The sequence below is a fragment of the Tursiops truncatus genome, chromosome 9 (assembly GCF_011762595.2).
Source record: "Tursiops truncatus isolate mTurTru1 chromosome 9, mTurTru1.mat.Y, whole genome shotgun sequence".
NCBI classification, from domain to species: domain Eukaryota; kingdom Metazoa; phylum Chordata; class Mammalia; order Artiodactyla; family Delphinidae; genus Tursiops; species Tursiops truncatus.
The window spans coordinates 90,709,764-90,728,136 of NC_047042.1; the positions used below are offsets into that span (position 1 = coordinate 90,709,764).

Sequence of the window (18,373 nt, forward strand, 5' to 3'; positions counted from 1 at the left end):
TTAAGTAACCGGAACTGCAAAAAAGAAAAATATTTAAATGTATAGAAAAAAAGATAGAAAAACACTTTAACAGAGACTGGATCTTGGTATGAGTAATGTTCTCCAATTTCTTGTATTTTCTGTAACGTGGATTTTCTCTAGTCAGTATTACTTTTATAATAGAAATAATCCAAATAAACTTTAATTTTAAAAAGGCAAAGAGGGTCTTCCCTGGTGGTGCAGTGGTTGGGATTCTGCCTGCCAGTGCAGGGGACACGGGTTCGAGTCCTAGTTGGGGAAGATCCCACATGCCGCGGAGCAACTAGGCCCGTGCACCACAACTACTGAGCCCACGTGCCACAATTACTGAGCCCGTGTGCCCCAATTACTGAAGCCAACACGCCTAGAGCCCATGCTCCGCAACGAGAAGCCACTGCAAAGTGAAGCCCACGCACCACAACGAAGAGTAGCCCCCACTCACTGCAACTAAAGAAAGCCCGCGTGCAGCAATGAAGACCTAATGAAGCCAAAAATAAAATTAAAAAAAAAAATTTTTTTTAAAGGCAAAGAAAGAGATGAAGAGGGGCTGAATGGATGGAAAGAACTCTCCAGTTAGACACACTAAGATCCCACATGCCCTCCCTCTAAGCCACAGGTCACCTCTAGACGCTCTGGACACTGCTTGAAAATAAATGGCCAACAGGCCAAGAGAAGAAGTGAACGCATGCCAAAACTATTTTTAAACAAAAGCCTAAGTTTTGAAACCTCGAGCATAAGTGAAAAATATACAGGTTTCCCCTCAGTGTAAAAAAAGTGTTGAGCAAGAGGGCAGACAACAGAAGCAAAAACTACAATTCTGCAGCCTGTGGAACAAAAACCACATTCACAGAAAGACAGACAAGATGAAAAGGCAGAGGGCTATGTACCAGATGAAGGAAAAAGATAAAACCCCAGAAAAACAACTAAATGATGTGGATATAGGCAACTTTCCAGAAAAAGAATTCAGAATAATGATAGTGAAGATGATCCAGGACCTTGGAAAAAGAATGGAGGCAAAGATCGAAAAGATGCAAGAAATGTTTAACCAAGACCCAGAAGAGTTAAAGAACAAACAAACAGAGATGAACAATACAATAACTGAAATGAAAACTACACTAGAAGGAATCAATAGCAGAATAATTGAGGCAGAAGAACGGATAAGTGACTGGGAAGACAGAATGGTGGAATTCACTGCTGCAGAACAAAGAAAAAAGAATGAAAAGAAATGAAGACAGCCTAAGAGACCTCTGGGACAACATTAAACGCAACAACATTCGCATTATAGGGGTCCCAGAAGGAGAAGACAGAGAGAAAGGATCAGAGAAAATATGTGAAGAGATTGTAGTCGAAAACTTCCCTAACACGGGAAAGGAAATAGCCACCCAAGTCCAGGAAGCGCAGAGTCCCATATAGGATAAACCCAAGGAGAAACACGCCAAGACACATAGTAATCAAATTGGTAAAAATTAAAGACAAAGAAAAATTATTAAAAGCAGCAAGGGAAGAACGACAAATAATATACAAGGGAACTGCCATAAGGTTAACAGCTGATTTCTCAGCAGAAACTCTACAAGCCAGAAGGAAGTAGCATGATATACTTAAAGTGATGAAAGGGAAGAACTTACAACCAAGATTACTCGACCTGGCAAGGATCTCAATCAGATTCGATGAAGAAATCAAAAGCTTTACAGACAAGCGAAAGCTAAGAGAATTCAGCACCACCAAACCAGCTCTACAACAAATGCTAAAGGAACTTTTCTAAGTGGGAAACACAAGAGAAGAAAAGGACCTACAAAAACAAACCCAAAACAATTAAGAAAATGGTAATAGGAACATACATATCGATAATTACCTTAAACTTGAATAGATTAAATGCTCCAACCAAAAGACACAGGCTTGCTGAATGAATATAAAAACAACACCCATATATATGCTGTCTACAAGAGACCCACTTCAGACCTAGGGACACATACAGACTGAAAGTGAGGGGATGGAAAAAGATATTCCATGCAAATGGAAATCAAAAGGAAGCTACAGTAGCAATACTCATATCAGATAAAATAGACTTTAAAATAAAGCATGTTACAAGAGACAGGGAAGGATACTACATAATGATCAAGGGATCAATCCAAGAAGAAGATATAACAATTATAAATATATATGTACCCAACACAGGAGCACCTCAATACATAAGGCAAATGCTAACAGCTATAAAATAGGAAATCGACAGTAACACAATAATAGTGGTGGACTTTAACACCCCCCTTACACCAAGGGACAGATCATCCAAAATGAAAATAAATAAGGAAACAGAAGTTTTAAATGACACAACAGACCAGATAGATTTAATTGATATTTATAGGACATTCCATCCAAAAACAGCAGATTACACTTTCTTCTCAAGTGCACACGGAACATTCTCCAGGATAGATCACATCTTGGGTCACAAATCAAGCCTCAGTAAATTTAAGAAAACTGAAATCATATCAAGAATCTTTTCTGACCACAACGCTATGAGATTAGAAATGAATTACAGGGACAAAAACGTAGAAAACACAAATACATGGAGGCTGAACAATACGTTACTAAATAACCAAGAGATCACTGAAGAAACCAAAGAGGAAATCAAAAAATACCTAGAGACAATAGACAATGAAAACACGACAATCCAAAACCTATGGGATGCAGCAAAAGCAGTTCTAAGAGGGAAGTTTATAGCTATACAAGCCCACCGCAAGGAATAAGAAAAATCTCAAATAAACAATCTAACCTTACACCTAAAGGAACCAGAGAGAGAAGAACAAACAAAACTCAAAGTTAGCAGAAGGAAAGAAATCATAAAGATCAGAGCAGAAATAGATGAAATCGAAACAAAGAAAACAATAGCAAAGATCAATAAAACTAAAAGCTGGTTCTTTGAGAAGATAAACAAAATTGATAAATCATTAACCAGACTCATCAAGAAAAAGAGGGAGACGACTAAAATCAATAAAATTAGAAATGAAAAAGGAGAACTTACAACAGACACCGCAGAAATACAAAGCATCCTAAGAGACTACTACAAGCAACTCTATGCCAATAAAATGGACAACCTGGAAGAAATTGACAAATTCGTAGAAAGGTATAACCTTCCAAGGCTGAACCAGGAAGAAACAGAAAATACAGACCAATCACAAGTAATGAAATTGAAACTGTCATTGAAAAGCTTCCAACAAACAAAAGTCCAGGACCAGATGGCTTCACAGGTGAATTTTATCAAACATTTAGAGAAGACCTAACACCCATCCTTCTCAAACTCTTCCAAAACATTGCAGAGGAAGGAACATTCCCAAACTCATTCTATGAGGCCACCGTCACCCTGATACCAAAACCAGATAAAGATACTACAAAAAAAGAAAATTACAGACCAATATCACTGATGAATATAGATGCAAAAATCCTCAACAAAATACTAGCAAACAGAATCCAACAACACATTAAAAGCATCATACACCATGATCAAGTGGGATTTATCCCAGGGGTGCAAGGATTCTTCAATATATGCAAATCAATCAATGTGATACACCATATTAACAAACTGAAGAATAAAAACCATATGATCATCTCAACAGATGCAGAAAAAGCTTTTGACAAAATTCAACACCATTTACGATAAAAACTCTCCAGAAAGTGGGCATAGAGGGAACCTACCACAACATAATAAAGGCCATATACGACAAACCCACAGCAAACATCATTCTCAATGGTGAAAAATTGAAAGCATTTCCTCTAATGTCAGGAACAAGACAAGGATGTCCACTCTCACCACTATTATTCAACATAGTTTTGGAAGTCCTAGCCATGGCAATCAGAGAAGAAAAAGAAATAAAAGGAATACAAATTGGAAAAGAAGAAGTAAAACTGTCACTGTTTGCAGATGACATGATACCATACACAGAGAATCCTAAAGATGCCACCAGAAAACTACTGGAGCTAATCAATGAATTTGGTAAAGTTGCAGGATACAAGATTAATGCACAGAAATCTCTTGCATTCCTATACTCTAATGATGAAAAATCTGAAAGAGAAATTAAGGAAACAATCCCATTTACCATTACCATTTAACATTACCATGTTACCATTGCAACAAAAAAAATAAAATACCTAGGAACAAAGCTACCTAGGGAGACAAAAGACCTGTATGCACAACACTGTCAGACACTGATGAAAGGAATTAAAGATGATACCAACAGATGGAGATATATACCATGTTGTTGGATTGGAAGAATCAATATTGTGAAAATGACTATACTACCCAAAGCAATCTACAGATTCAGTGCAATCCCTATCAAACTACCAATGGCATTTTTTATGGAACTAGAACAAAAAATCTTAAAATTTGTATGGAGACACAAAAGACCCCCAACAGCCAAAGCAGTCTTGAGGGAAAGAAACGGAGCTGGAGGAATCAGACTCCCTGACTTTAGACTATACTATAAAGCTACAGTAATCAAGACAATATGGTACTGGCACAAAAACAGAAACATAGATCAATGGAACAAGATAGAAAGCCCAGAGATAAACTCATGCACCTATGGTCAACTATCTATGACAAAGGAGGCAAGGATATACAATGGAGAAAAGACAGTCTCTTCAATAAGTGATGCTGGGAAAACTAGACGGCTACATGTAAAAGAATGAAATTAGAACTCTCCCTAACACCATACACCTAAATAAACTCAAAATGGATTTGAGACCTAAATGTAAGACCGGACACTATAAAACTCTTAGAGGAAAACTTTGAAAGAACACTCTTTGACATAAATCACAGCAAGATCTTTTTTGATCCACCTCCTAGAGTAATGGAAATAAAAACAAAAATAAACAAATGGGACCTAATGAAACTTCAAAGCTTTTGCACAGCAAAGGAAACCATAAACAAGATGAAAAGACAACCCTCAGAATGGGAGAAAATATCTGCAAATGAATCAATGGACAAAGGATTAATCTCCAAAATACATAAACAGCTCATGCAGCTCAATATTAAAAAAACAAACAACCCAATCCAAAAATGGGCAGAAGACCTAAATAGACATTTCTCCAAAGAAGTCATACAGATGGCCAAGAAGCACATGAAAAGCTGCTCAACATCACTAATTATTAGAGAAATGCAAATCAAAACTACAATGAAGTATCACCTCACACCAGTTTGAATGGGCATCATCAGAAAATCTACAAACAACAAATGCTGGAGAAGGTATGGAGAAAAGGGAAGAACCCTCTTGCACTGTTGGTGGGAATGTAAATTGATACAGTCACTATGGAGAACAGTATGGAGGTTCCTTAAAAAACTAAAAATAGAATTACCATATGATCCAGCAACCCCACTACTGGGCATATACCCAGAGAAAACCATAATTCAAAAAGACACATGCACCTCAGTGTTCATTGCAGCACTATTTACAATAGCCAGGTCATGGAAGCAACCTAAATGCCCATCAACAGACAAACGGATAATGAAGATGTGGTACATATATACAATGGAATATTACTCAGGCATAAAAAGGAACAAAATTGGGTCATTTGTTGAGACGTGGATGGATCTAGAGACTGTCACACACAGTGCATAAAGTCAGAAAGAGAAAAACAAATATCATATATTAACACACATATGTGGAACCTAGAAAAATGGTACAGATGAACTGGTTTGCAGGGCAGAAATTGAGACACAGATGTAGAGAACAAACGTATGGACACCAAGGGGAGAAAGTGGTGTTGGGGGGGTGGTGGTGGGATGAATTGGGAGATTCGGATTGACATGTATACACTGATGTGTATAAAATTGATGACTAATAAGAACCTGCTGTATAAAAAAATTTTTTTAATTAAATTAAAAAAAAGAAGTGTTGAGCAAAGCAGTAAGGAGTAAGTAGTTGATACTGTATAGAAGGAACGCACATCAGTGGTACGTACATCTTTGTACTTCCTCTTAATTTGAATTATATTCACTTGCTATCCCAAGTGATGAGAAATTATGTGCATAGCTCTGTGAACGAAGACATCTCTCTTGTCCAGGAGGCAGACTTGTCTGGATTCAGGCTATTCTCCAGCTTTCTTTCCCTGCCTGGAGGGAGCCTGACCATTTGCACAATACAAGCACAGCCAGACACCACCATTCATCCCTTCAGCTACTCAAATTACAGGCAAGAAGCCTAGAAGGAGATAATTAGCTTCATCAGATAAGGCTAGCCTTGCTAACCCAAACTTTTAAAGTGACAGCAGATGTCACAAGGGTGTCCCATTAAGCTACTGATACCTAAGGCTGAGACTGCTTTCCTCCAGGATGGTAACAAGATCAGGGTGCAAAGGTGACCAGGAAGAAAGGCCCCTCCCCCCTGCGCTGTCTGCCTGCCCGGGTCCAGGGAGCTGCAGGCCTGTGTCTCACTCCTGTCCATGCCCCATCCCACTCCCCACCTGGATCCTCGCTCTATAATTCACCAACTGCAACAGGAGAAGCAGGGGACATGCAGAAAACCCTCAACCTCTATACTGCCTGGAACCCAGCTCTTCCAAAAGGCTGAAAAGAGCAATTTGTTATCTGTCATATTCACATATTATATATACACACATACATATATCTCCATACATATACATAAACAAACTGGGTTATTATACATAGAAATATATATATAATACATATTATAAACACAGTTATTTTTATTGTTTGCTACGCATTGCACAATTTTTTTTTTAAAAAACTACCTGGATAATAACGACCAATGGAAAGTACAAGGCCTACGTAGAGATCAATACTGTGTGAATCCTGCCTTAAGGCAAGTAGGGACTTTGGATTAAAGTCCTTTCTCTTCAAATATTATCAAACAAACAAAAAAAATATATATATATGATAGAAACTACAGTACAGGATAATGTCCACAAAGCAAAATGACACAGGAAAAGGCAATCTGAATTACTGAAATACCAAAGCAACAGAACATTTTTAAAGAAATATTAATTTCATTATCTATTGGTAAATACATCACACTGCATTAATACTAAGGCCTGTGACCCACATTAGTATCCTGTGAGGCAGGGATCACATCTGTCTCTTCGTCTTCATCCTATCCCAGCACCTAACCCATCACAGGCCCTTAGTAAACATTTGCTAACTGCATGAGTAAATGACTAGCCATCTCAACTAAGTTTATAAAATTCTACTCTGGGAATTCACTATAATGAAAAGAGGAGAGTTATAATTTATGGTCTCAATCATTTATAAATGTGTCCTCCACAATTACTTGAAAAACTCTGATGTTAGATGTAGTCAAAATAGTCACCCTACATTGTTGTTAAAAATTTAATTTGCTTTGCAAACTCTTTAGCATGTGCAAAAGTAAATGTCAGCTTAGTTCCTATGTGAGATTCCAGAACCTGGACTTGCTGAATTCAAATTAATGAAGTTCTAAATACTTGAAAATCACAGCCTTGCATACATGCAACCTACGGAGAGCATAAAGAAAATACTCAGCATTTAGCCATCCTTACCTACGTGGTTTATTCCTGATGATAAAGAAGAGACAGAGAAGACTAGAATTATGCCTGGACACAGCACTGGTAGCCTGAACGTAGCTGCCTTCACGTAAGGAACATGTGTTACTCCAAACCTCAGCCGTCTTCACAACTTTGCTAAGGGGAAGCAGTGGTAATGATGTGACTTATTCTAAAACTGCAATAACTGTGAACGCAGGGACACTGAACACAGCGTGAATAATCTCATAAGGGTCTCGAAGGTTGTAAAGGTATGCATCACGGTCTAGCCACCTTCCAAAAATGGTTAGCTGGGAAAGAATAAAGTACAACCTTGAATTGACCCAAAACCAAAACAACGGTCTTTTCTCAGCTTCCATTGCAAGGTGGGCCCTGAAAATGCTGGATGACTTGTGACAGCCATCGAAAGCCTTGCCAAGGAGTCTAAAGAGACCCAGCAGCTATGCCACCCGCTGTAGTGAGCAGCAACACCGGTCCCAGGGCAGCTTGGAGGAGTAACCCAGAATGGTTCTCAAGCAACCTTCCGCCTCCATTAATTTGTATTTCATTAGGATTTGCAACACAAGATGGATTTTTATGTGAATTACAAAATAATTTAAAAGCTATGAATAAAAATTCAGAATAGTTTTATAGGGTATTTAACTAAGTTCTAGGCAAGGAATAAAACACCTTTATGGCAGCATTAAAATTTTTAAGAAGTAAATAAAGTTTTACAGGTGAATTGATATTTGTAGTGAGAAAACCATCTTTCTAAAGCATGAAAATAACATACAAATTCTGGTGCATTTTCAAATCAAAATAGCGGCATCTGAGCTTCTAGGACCCAGGAGAACATCTAGCCCTCTTGTCTCCTTCCATGGTCAACTCTGAGTCGAGTCCCAACACTGACATGCTTACTACTTGGATTTTAAATATATGTTGAGTGATATTTGATTTTTGTTAGCCATGTCGAATATACTGGTTCTAATACTAACAGTAAGGACTTAAAAACAGGAACTGAAAGCAAGATTTTCTCAGATATGCAATTAACAGAAATTAAGAAACTCCAGAGCTGATTTTTTTTCCCCAATATTTCTTTACCAGAATCAAAATTAGATTTTAATCCTGTCTATCTGAAACAGTACACCTGTTACCATAACGCTAAATAATTTTTAAGATTCTATGAAATTAGAGCTAAAGAAAAAATTCTTTATTCTTCCCTTATTCTAAGGGGTATTTTTTTTTTTTTTTTTTTTTTTTTTTTTTTTTTTGCAGTACACGGGCCTCTCACTGCTGTGGCCTCTCCCGTTGCAGAGCGCAGGTTCCAGACGCGCAGGCTCAGCGGCCATGGCTCACGGGTCCAGCCGCTCCGCGGCATGTGGGATCTTCCCGGACTGGGGCACGAACCCGTGTCCCCTGCATCGGCAGGCGGACTCTCAACCACTGCGCCACCAGGGAAGCCCTAAGGGGTATTTTTGTAACATTAAAAAAGAAACAACTGGAAGGAATCTCAAAAACCAGCTAGTTTAATCCCACAGGAGCCCCAAAGACTCAGGGACATACAAAGTCACAAACATGACAGTGATAGAACAGGCCCTCCAGCTTCCAACCAGAATCTATTCATTTATAGAATATGGTTCACTCTGTACTGCATCTTTATACAAAGAAATTTGTGATGAAAATGTAAGTATAAAAAGTACTATTAAAAATGATATCCTGGGAACTCCCTGGTGGTCCAGTGGTTAGGACTCCACGCTTTCACTGCCAAGGGCCTGGGTTCAATCCCTGGTAGGGGAGCTAAGATCCTGCAAGTGGTGCAGCCAAATAAATAAATTAATTAAAATAAAAATGATATCCTGAGGCACCCCAATTTTCTTTGCATTGCTAAAACACAACCCTGAAGCATCAATAAAGCTCCAGCAGAGCTTCCCTGGTGGCGCAGTGGTTGAGAGTCCGCCTGCCGATGCAGGGGACACGGGTTTGTGCCCCAGCCCGGGAAGATCCCACATGCCGCGGAGCGGCTGGGCCCGTGAGCCATGGCCGCTGAGCCTGCGTGTCTGGAGCCTGTGTTCCGCAACGGGAGAGGCCACGACAGTGAGAGGCCCGCGTACCGCAAAAAAAAAAAAAAAAAAAAAAAAAAAACCACCAGCAAGTATAAGAGCTGTACTAGCACATTTAACAGAATCAATTCAACTAAAACCAACCTACCTTGTCATCAGGCCAAAAAATGCTCCAAGTCTACTAAGACCTATGGGCTTAGTTCTACTGCAGGGCATAAGTTTTATGACAATACTCTTTAGAAGGGGAGTGAAGTACATTTCATACCTGGCCTAAGGAGTTACAGCGTCTGACAACACATGTAAATATAGGCTAAACCATCTAATCACACTCAACTATTTCTGGGAGACAGATCTAGGGCCAGGACCAAATATAATGCACTTGGGCCTATGAGAAACAATCGACTTTCTAACAGTGACAACTGTGAAATACTTGAACAGGCTCCCAAAAAGGTCACTGAATCCTGGATGCAGTTTTTGAGACTCTTTAGTTTGGTTCCTCCTGGTCCTTCGGAGAGGAAAATCCTTAGAAGCCACCACTAGAGTAGAAGGTGACTGTTAACCTCAAAATTTATCAGTGAATCTCTGGCTTCTAGCATGGCCCCATCCCAATGCAGACACAAAAACAGTGTTAGATGGTGACAGTCAATCTGAGAAATTCACTAAATGAAAGATGAATATTCTACTGCACAGGTTTTGGGGTTTTTTTTTAATGTTCTGCATTTGAAGTAGTATAAAACCCTAGTCTATTGGAACCTCATAATTACTTTTTTTTTTTTTTTTTGGCCACACTGCACAGCTTGTGGGATCTTAGTTCCCTGACCAGGGATCAAACCTGCAGCCCTCAGCAGTGAAAGCACGGAGTCCTAACCACTGGACCACCAGGGAATTCCCTCATAATTACTACTTTTAAAGTGGAGAACAAGAAGGGTCACAGACCACTCTGTAGGGCTCTGTGGGACTTGCCATCGGTCACCGCTCCTGGAGTCTTGTCCCCTGCTTCCCTCTCACTGGACTCTTCACTTACTGTAGAGTCAGCATCTGAGGGAGAAACTCTGCAGACACAAAACAAATACAAACATTAGGAAAAAGAAAGAAAGGTGGGGGAAAGGTCACATTCATTTGGATGTGGAAGTCAGGCTTCCAGGCAAAACTGGGAGAAATCAAACAGTCCAAAACATTGTTTCGTGGCATGGCATCTTCAAGGAACACATTAATAGCACACAGTCACCTTGTGAAGACAGCTTGACACAGCGACTAAATGGCTCAGTGGGCTCATTTCAACAAATGGTAGGAAACCAGGTACCCAGTGGAGGATGGTCTCCAAGCTCCCTGGGCTTGGACTGGCAGTCTGGGGCTGGCGTGGGTTGGATTAGAGGATCTCAAGCTTGGTTAGGCGTTAGCTGGGTCTGCAGAATTCCTAAGAAGCCAGGGTAGTTCTGCAGTCACCCCATATAACTCCGAATCTTTGGAAGAAGCCTACACTTGCAACACAAAGGCAATGATTATCGCTGAGATTTGATTCTATATATAAAGAGCAAGGGTGTCACAGAACCCAGGTTGCACCAGGCTAGTGAAAATCCTTAATCAGTTAACACCCCTTCTCTTTGGGCTTCCTGAAATGCCGAGACATTCTGGTGCCCCTGAGACATGCTAAAATATGATATTAACCACGCAGAACATTAAGATGTTGTGACTAAATGTTTAGGATGAAGCTACCAGAGGAGAAAAAAAGACTTTGCTATACTGTACTAGCATATTCAATAATCTTTAATGATTTGATTTACTCTCACTCTGCAAAGTAATTAAGCAAATGATATCTCTCTACATTATTCATCTTCTTTTGTAAAGAGTGTGTTCTAACATTCGTTAAATTCTTAAAACTAGGCCAGAAACACTGGAGTAGGTTTTCTGTTAAGTCAGAAATAATAAGATCATTTTGAACGTTGGTATGATCATACACTTTCCCCTTCTCAGCAGAAAATCAGGATTTAGAGTTCCAAAGCTCAAAGGAAAGCTGATAATCTGAGGCTTCAATACCAAAGCCTGAACATTCTTTGATCTAAAGTCAAGTTAATAAAACCTGATTCTGAACCGTGTCTTCACACAGCTGTAGCCCATCTCACAGGGTCACCGGGTGATGTTAGGTAGTCTGTTAGCAAGCAGTTCTCTCTGCACTTAATTTTGATAAGTGGAATGGGAATTAACTGGGAACGGGGAGCTGGGCAGGGGGAGGCGATGAAGAATCCATGCACACATGCTAACATGGGGGACAAGAGGAGCACATGGAGAAAAGCCAAGCAAGGAGAGAAGGATATGGTGAAGGTCACCTGCAGACCAAGCAAGGAAGCCACAGCTCCAGTGGCTGGCATTAACGGGCAAGGGCAAAGCTGATACTGGCTGACTGTGTATCACAGGCCATGCATTTTTTTATACATTATTCCTAATATCACCTCCAGAGGGCCTGGCATGGTCACCCCACAATATGGACCCTAGAGCTGGTCAATCCCTAATGAAGTTCCAGGCGGATCACCAAACCATGATGGACAGTGATTTCTAATCTTAAACACTTTGGGGAAGGAAAGCACACAGGCCTCCTTTGAGAGTCCATTAGAGTGGATCAAGAGCCATCAGGTTCGTTGACTTTGGGCAAATGTTGTCAGCCTTCCAAGCTGCATACCCAGACAACACTCACCATCAGCCTTTCTGCTACTGGAAACTGACAAATGGAAAACAGAAACGCATGCCACGCTAGAGAAAAATACAGAAAGCCCAGTAAGAACCTTCCTCGGTGACGGACGTTCTTGGAAGGGATCTTTGCCTTGGGGCTCGGCACATCTCCATTCTCAGAGGGCGTGGCATGGTCCTTCACAGGTCCTGGCAGCGGGGCTGGCTCATGAATGATCAGTATATCATCTTTATTGTGCTGACCCAGATGCTGCTTAGCAAAGTCGAAGCCCTTCACACTAGGGATCTGCAACTGAAACAGACATACACAAACACACACACACACACAGGAAATTAATCTGAATCTGAGGAATATGAGATGAGATTGTGAGGGCTGGCAAGATTGTGAGTGCCAGCTTCTGATCCAGGAGTGTGCTTGCAATTCAGCTCAACATGCATCTCTAAAGCACTGACCTGTGCAGGGTTTATACCTAGAGTTTGCAGACAAGACAGATACTTGCTACAGATTCAAGTACAGGGATTAGATATTTAGACCATAACACAAAAGACATCACAAGACAATCCCTGACTGCTGTCAGAGCAGCTACACAATTCCAGAGGCTGACGTGGCTGAGATATTCTTCCTAGAGACTGGGGACTTGTGCCAGGCCTCAGAGGACAGGCCAAACTTGGAAATAAAAAGAGGTGGCTACACAGAGATTGTTCTAAGTTGTGTCAAGGTCCAGAGAAGACTTCAGGCTTAGGAAAAGATTACATTAACTGCACTAGAACGGTCAGGATGTAGGGGAATGAGAGAAGGCCAGCCTGTATGCAGACGACTCCACATGCCAGCTTCTAGAGCAGAAAACCACTAAATGTTTCTAAAGAGGCAGATTTCTAAAATGCAAGCATTTAGGACAAAAGGAGACTAGTCAGAGGGCCCAACAGTACTACGTGCACGAAATGACGAAAGCCTGGGCCCAAACCTCAGCAATGAAAATGGGAAGAAATAAAAAGCTCTGGAAAATGGGAAGGAATGAACAGCTCTAGAGACCAGGCAGAAGCACACGGAAGCTGAACACAGACTCGAGAGGCAAAGGGGAGAAAGACTCCAGTGCTGACATGAAGCTACATTCAGGGTATCCCAAACAGTAGACGTGACATTAAAAGAAAAAGGTGAGTTGCAAAGGAATGATGACGAAGAGGTAGAAAGACAGGTTTCGCTCCACACATGCTTAGTTTGAGATGGCAGGAAAAGCTCCAAAGAAAAGTAGCTCAGGGCTTCCCTGGTGGCTCAGTGGTTGAGAATCCGCCTGCCAATGCAGGGGACACGGGTTCGATCCCTGGTCCGGGAAGATCCCACATGCCGCAGAGCAACTAAGCCCGTGCGCCACAACTACTGAGCTTGCGCTCTAGAGCCCGTGAGCCACAACTACTGAGTCTGTGTGCCATAACTACTGAAGCCCGTGCGCCTAGAGCCTGTGCTCTGCAACAAGAGAAGCCTCCACGATGAGAAGCCCGCACACCGCAACGAAGAGTAGCCCCCTCTCACCACAACTAGAGAAAGCCCGCACGCAGCAACGAAGACCCAATGCAGCCAAAAATAAACAAATAAATAAATAAATCTATAAAAAACAAACAAAAAAAAATTTGACCTTTAAAAAAAAAAGAAAAGGAAAAGTAGCTAGCTCAGCATAGCTGGAAACAGAGGACAAGCTTGGGGGAACTCTCAGGCTGGAGGTGTGACCTGGAGAGCATCTGTATAGAAGGTGACACGTAGGGGAGTTGAGATTTTCCAAGATGAAAACAGAGCCTATGGATAAAATGTTGGAGAACATCAAACAGTTTGCGGCTAAGAGGAGGAAAAGGAAGCCAGGAACAAAATAGGCGACTTCAAAGAAAAAAGAATTTGGAAACTTCAATGTAACAGAAGCCAAGGGAATAAAGAATTTCTAGAAAGGAGTGGCCAACGGAAGTAACGGAAGTAACAAAGATGAAGGAGAGCGGAGTCTTCTCAAGTGTACCCCTCACACTGGTGGATGCAGAAGCCCTACCAGGGGATACCCGGTACCAACAGCAAACCCACAACAAAAACCCTCTGAGCCCTGCGGCCACAGAGTCCAGGGTCAGCTTCTAGGCCTGTGCTAAGACAGAATGAGGTCTGAAGAGGAACAGAAACGTGGGCAATAAAGGTGAGGCACTGTTTTGGTGACACTGAAAGTGCCAGGGGTGGGTGTTAACCGTTTCCTTTATTCAAGCTTACAGAGTAGAGGAAAATAAACCACATATTAGTAGTTGTCCCAAGGGTCTCCTTGGGAGGAGCCCCACCTGCAATCCCATCGGGCTGAATTCCACACCCACAGAGAGTCCCATCAGTCAGAAGACAAAGGCTAACCCATCTAAGGAGCTGTGCCAGACAATATACGGCACGTAGAAGTGAAAGGTTTCGGCGTATTTGTGCCAACTTTATGCACAGATGAGTGACAATGTCAATGGCTTCGATTGTGATCTCTTAAGGTCTTTTCGCACTAAAAATCTAGGCTGGATGGGTAGATGGAAAGTAGCCTGCAATAATGGCTTACACCAGCAGAGGGGGACAGAACTTACTAGAAATAGAGTTCACAAACACACTGCTCAGAAACAAAAGGCAAAGACTGGCGTGCCCGTATTTTCTAAGTTAACGATATCGTGTTACCAGCAGTCTACTTCACCACACAGATTGTGAGTGGCATGCAGTTCTCGGCTCACAAACGCTGCTGCCCAAACAATGAGCCCAGACCTGCAGCTCCGTGACTCCCCCCGACCTACCAGCCGCCTTCAGCTGGGCTCCCCAGATCTCTGCGGGTGTATACCTCCCTAGGGGCATGTGGCCCTTTCAAAGGAATCAAATTCCAAACTGACAACTTCTGTATATGAACTTTTGGTTTCTCCTTTCTGAAGAATCCTTCTCCCACTTCATAGAAGAAGCACACCCGTCATCCGTGTGTCTGCTTTTACCCCAGCTGCACCTCATTTTAGCTCCATAAGGTGCCTCTAAATGAAACAATAGGGACGTCCTTGGCAGTCCAGTAGTTAAGACTCCGCCTTCCAATGCAGGGGGGTGCAGGTTCGATCCCTGGTCGGGGAACTAAGATAACACATGCCACGGGGCAAGTAAGCCCAAGCGCTGCAACTAAGACCGGACGCAGCCAAAAATACATAAATAAAGATTTAAATAAATAAATGAAAGAATAACAGATATAATCAACAGTCATTTAATCATCAACATCACCACCTTTGCAACTTAGATGATTTGCTTTATCAAAATTGAAGGAGGAGCCCCAGATTGCCTCCTCTAAGCAAAGGTCTTCAAAGTTGATACGGGAAAAATATGGACAACACTGCTTCCTTGGTGCAGTCTGTACCCAAATCCAGGAACTAAATGCCTTCCCTGACACGATCTCAGGTTCATGTAAGAAACATATTGTACATATGTATATGTCATAGGGAAACAGAATGTGCTACCCCAAATGTCTCTCCGGCATGTGGATTATTTCAAGCTGAAAACAATCAAGGCCCAAAAGACTCAGGAAGAAAGTTTGATATTCCCTTCCCCCACCAACTGCCTAACAGAATACAGACAGAGGACCTACCTACTCCAGAAAGAGAGCTATCACCACTCCTCTCTGCGTCCCGTCTCTGACTGGCCCAGCAGGCATTTGTCTAGCAAACATTTGCTTTTCCATCTCCATGTGAACTGCCTTCCTCCCCTCTGAAGTCCCAAACCACCACCAACATCCTCTTTCGTCTTTAGCTGAAGGTGATATTTAAGGTGAGGGTTTTGGTCATTTTGGTGAGTTACTCAGTTCTATACATGCGTCTCTCCCATGTATACATGTTATTAAACCTTTCTGTGATTTCCTCCTGTTAACCTGTCTCAGGTCAATTTAATTTGTAGACCAGCCAGGAAAACCTAGAACATTTCTTCCTCCCTGACAAAGTCAAAATGCTTCATAAATGCCAAGGCACCACGCAAATGAGATTGACAGCAATGTTACTGCTGCTGGTCAGTGAAACATCAAGCACTTAATATAGTCAGCTGAGAGTTCTCAGAGACCAGATAAAGCTATAGATATAAATTTAGATACAAAATTTTGTAATTCAGCAACAGGACATGACACGTGGTAGACCCTCAATAAATATCTGATGACTGAATGAATTTCAAAAAGGTCAGTTGAAGCACCAAACTTACTGGATTTTGTGGGGAACCAAGAAAAGGGTAGATGTCATATGAAATATACATCTGTTATAGCCTTAAAGTCCTGCTGGCTTTTGTTAATTCTGACTAATATCTTTTTTTTTTGGTAAGTTTTGGTGTTTTTGTTTTTGCTTGTCTTTATGGAAATGCAGTTAGTTTTCTTTTATGTTATTTATTTATTTATTATATTTTATTTATTTATTTTTGGCTGCATTGCTGTGCACGGGCTTTCTTCTAGTTGCGGCGAGCGGGGGGCTACTCTTCGTTGCGGTGCACGGGCTTCTCATTGCGGTGGCTTTTCTTGTTGCAGAGCACGGCCTCTAGGCGCATGGGCTTCAGTAGTTGTGGCACGTGGGCTCAGTTGTTGTGGCTCGCAGGCTCTACAGCATAGGCTCAGTAGTTGTGGCACCCGGGCTCAGTAGTTGTGGTGTGCTGGCTTCAGTAGTTGTGGCTCACGGGCTCGAGAGCGCAGGCTCAGTAGTTATGGCACACGGGCTTAGTTGCTCCACAGCATGTGGGATCCTCCCAGACCAGGGCTCGAACCTGTGTCCCGTGCCTTGGCAGGTGGATTCTTAACCACTGCGCCACCAGGGAAGCCCCCTGACTAATACCTTTAAATACGTTCATTAGATCCCTGACTTCTCTCAGGATGGGTGAGTCACCTCCTTCTATAAACAATAGAAATTTTTTTGCTTACACACAAAACAAAAGCCGTCTACACAGAAGGAAAAAAATAGAGAAAACACTGTCTTCCTCACTTATGGAATTGGCTCCTTTTGTTTCATCCTTATTTTCTGGAACACTTTTTCTAGTTTTTCCAGGTCTTAAAAAAAAATCTAGAGTTAAGTTTGGCTGTATTGTGCCTCCAGCCTCCACATGCAGAATAAGTGTCAATCAGCATTTTATAAAAGAGTCACAATTCATTAGTGCCTTCAATATTCCCATTAGGACCCAGGTTTTCTGAGGAAAGACGGCTCTTTTGTTCCTTCTTTCTTTAATATATCACAGAAGAGACAGACCCTGTTGTCTGTATCTCATCGGAATATGTCGCTGACAAGTCAGGGTGGGCTGGAAGAGCAGGTCAGCCAAGTAACAGGAGAGACGCCTGATGAATTTTAAAACATGTAAGCCATAAATATAATGCGACCCAGATGGAACACGACACAGTGAAGTCCCCAGTACTCGGGTTAGCCTGAACCCCTGGGAAGGAGAAGTTAAGATGACAAGAGAAACCACAGAGCAAATCCCCAAAGTGGCTGAATAAAAATGTGCAGCCTTGAAGAGAGAGCCATTGTTTAAGCATTTGCTATTTGATGGGTGCGGTGTGTGAAAAGTCACTACAGCCACCACGCTGCTTCCATTCAGGAGGTGAAGACAAGGCGCACCTATTGCCACCTGCGGGTCTCCACTGCAGCCCAGCATGGGGCCGCTGGTCACCCTGAGGTCTAGGAGGTGGCGAGCAGTCCTCCAAGATTCTCCCGCCCCCAGGCCGCAGCAAATCACGCGGGTACACTGAAACTACCAACACTTTAGGTGTTACCAGGATCCTTGCAGAGGGAGAGGAGATGAACTCGGCTCAGATGGAAGAAACCCTCTTGCAACTTCGCTTCACCCCGTGGAGCCCCTTCAGTGGAGGTTCCAAACATAGATGTGTCCAAGCCCCCCCACCCCGAGACCCCCTCAGTGGCTCCCAGGGCCTACAGCATCACCTCCGCCCCCTGACGTGTCCCATAAACCCCTCCAAGAATGGCTCTTGCCTACTTCTGTGGCCTCGGTTCTGGCTGTGCCCTTCCTTGCACTCACCTCTGCTCCATCCTTCCTGCCTGGGCCCACTTCACCTCCACAACCTCCAGACGCAGGGGTGGCTGCCCCTTGCCTGTACTCCCTC

General features: G+C 42.2%; 1 protein-coding gene across 1 annotated transcript in view; it reads right to left on the minus strand.

Annotated features, from left to right (window-relative positions):
• The window catches only part of KIAA1549 (KIAA1549 ortholog), a 150,992-nt gene that overhangs the window by 45,090 nt on the left and 87,529 nt on the right, over nt 1-18,373 (minus strand). The window contains exons 11-12 of the mRNA XM_033863337.2: nt 12,365-12,561; nt 10,521-10,636 (exon numbers count right to left, since the gene is read on the minus strand). Coding sequence (XP_033719228.2) covers nt 10,521-10,636; nt 12,365-12,561 — 313 coding nt within the window. The remainder of the gene's footprint in view (nt 1-10,520; nt 10,637-12,364; nt 12,562-18,373) is intronic.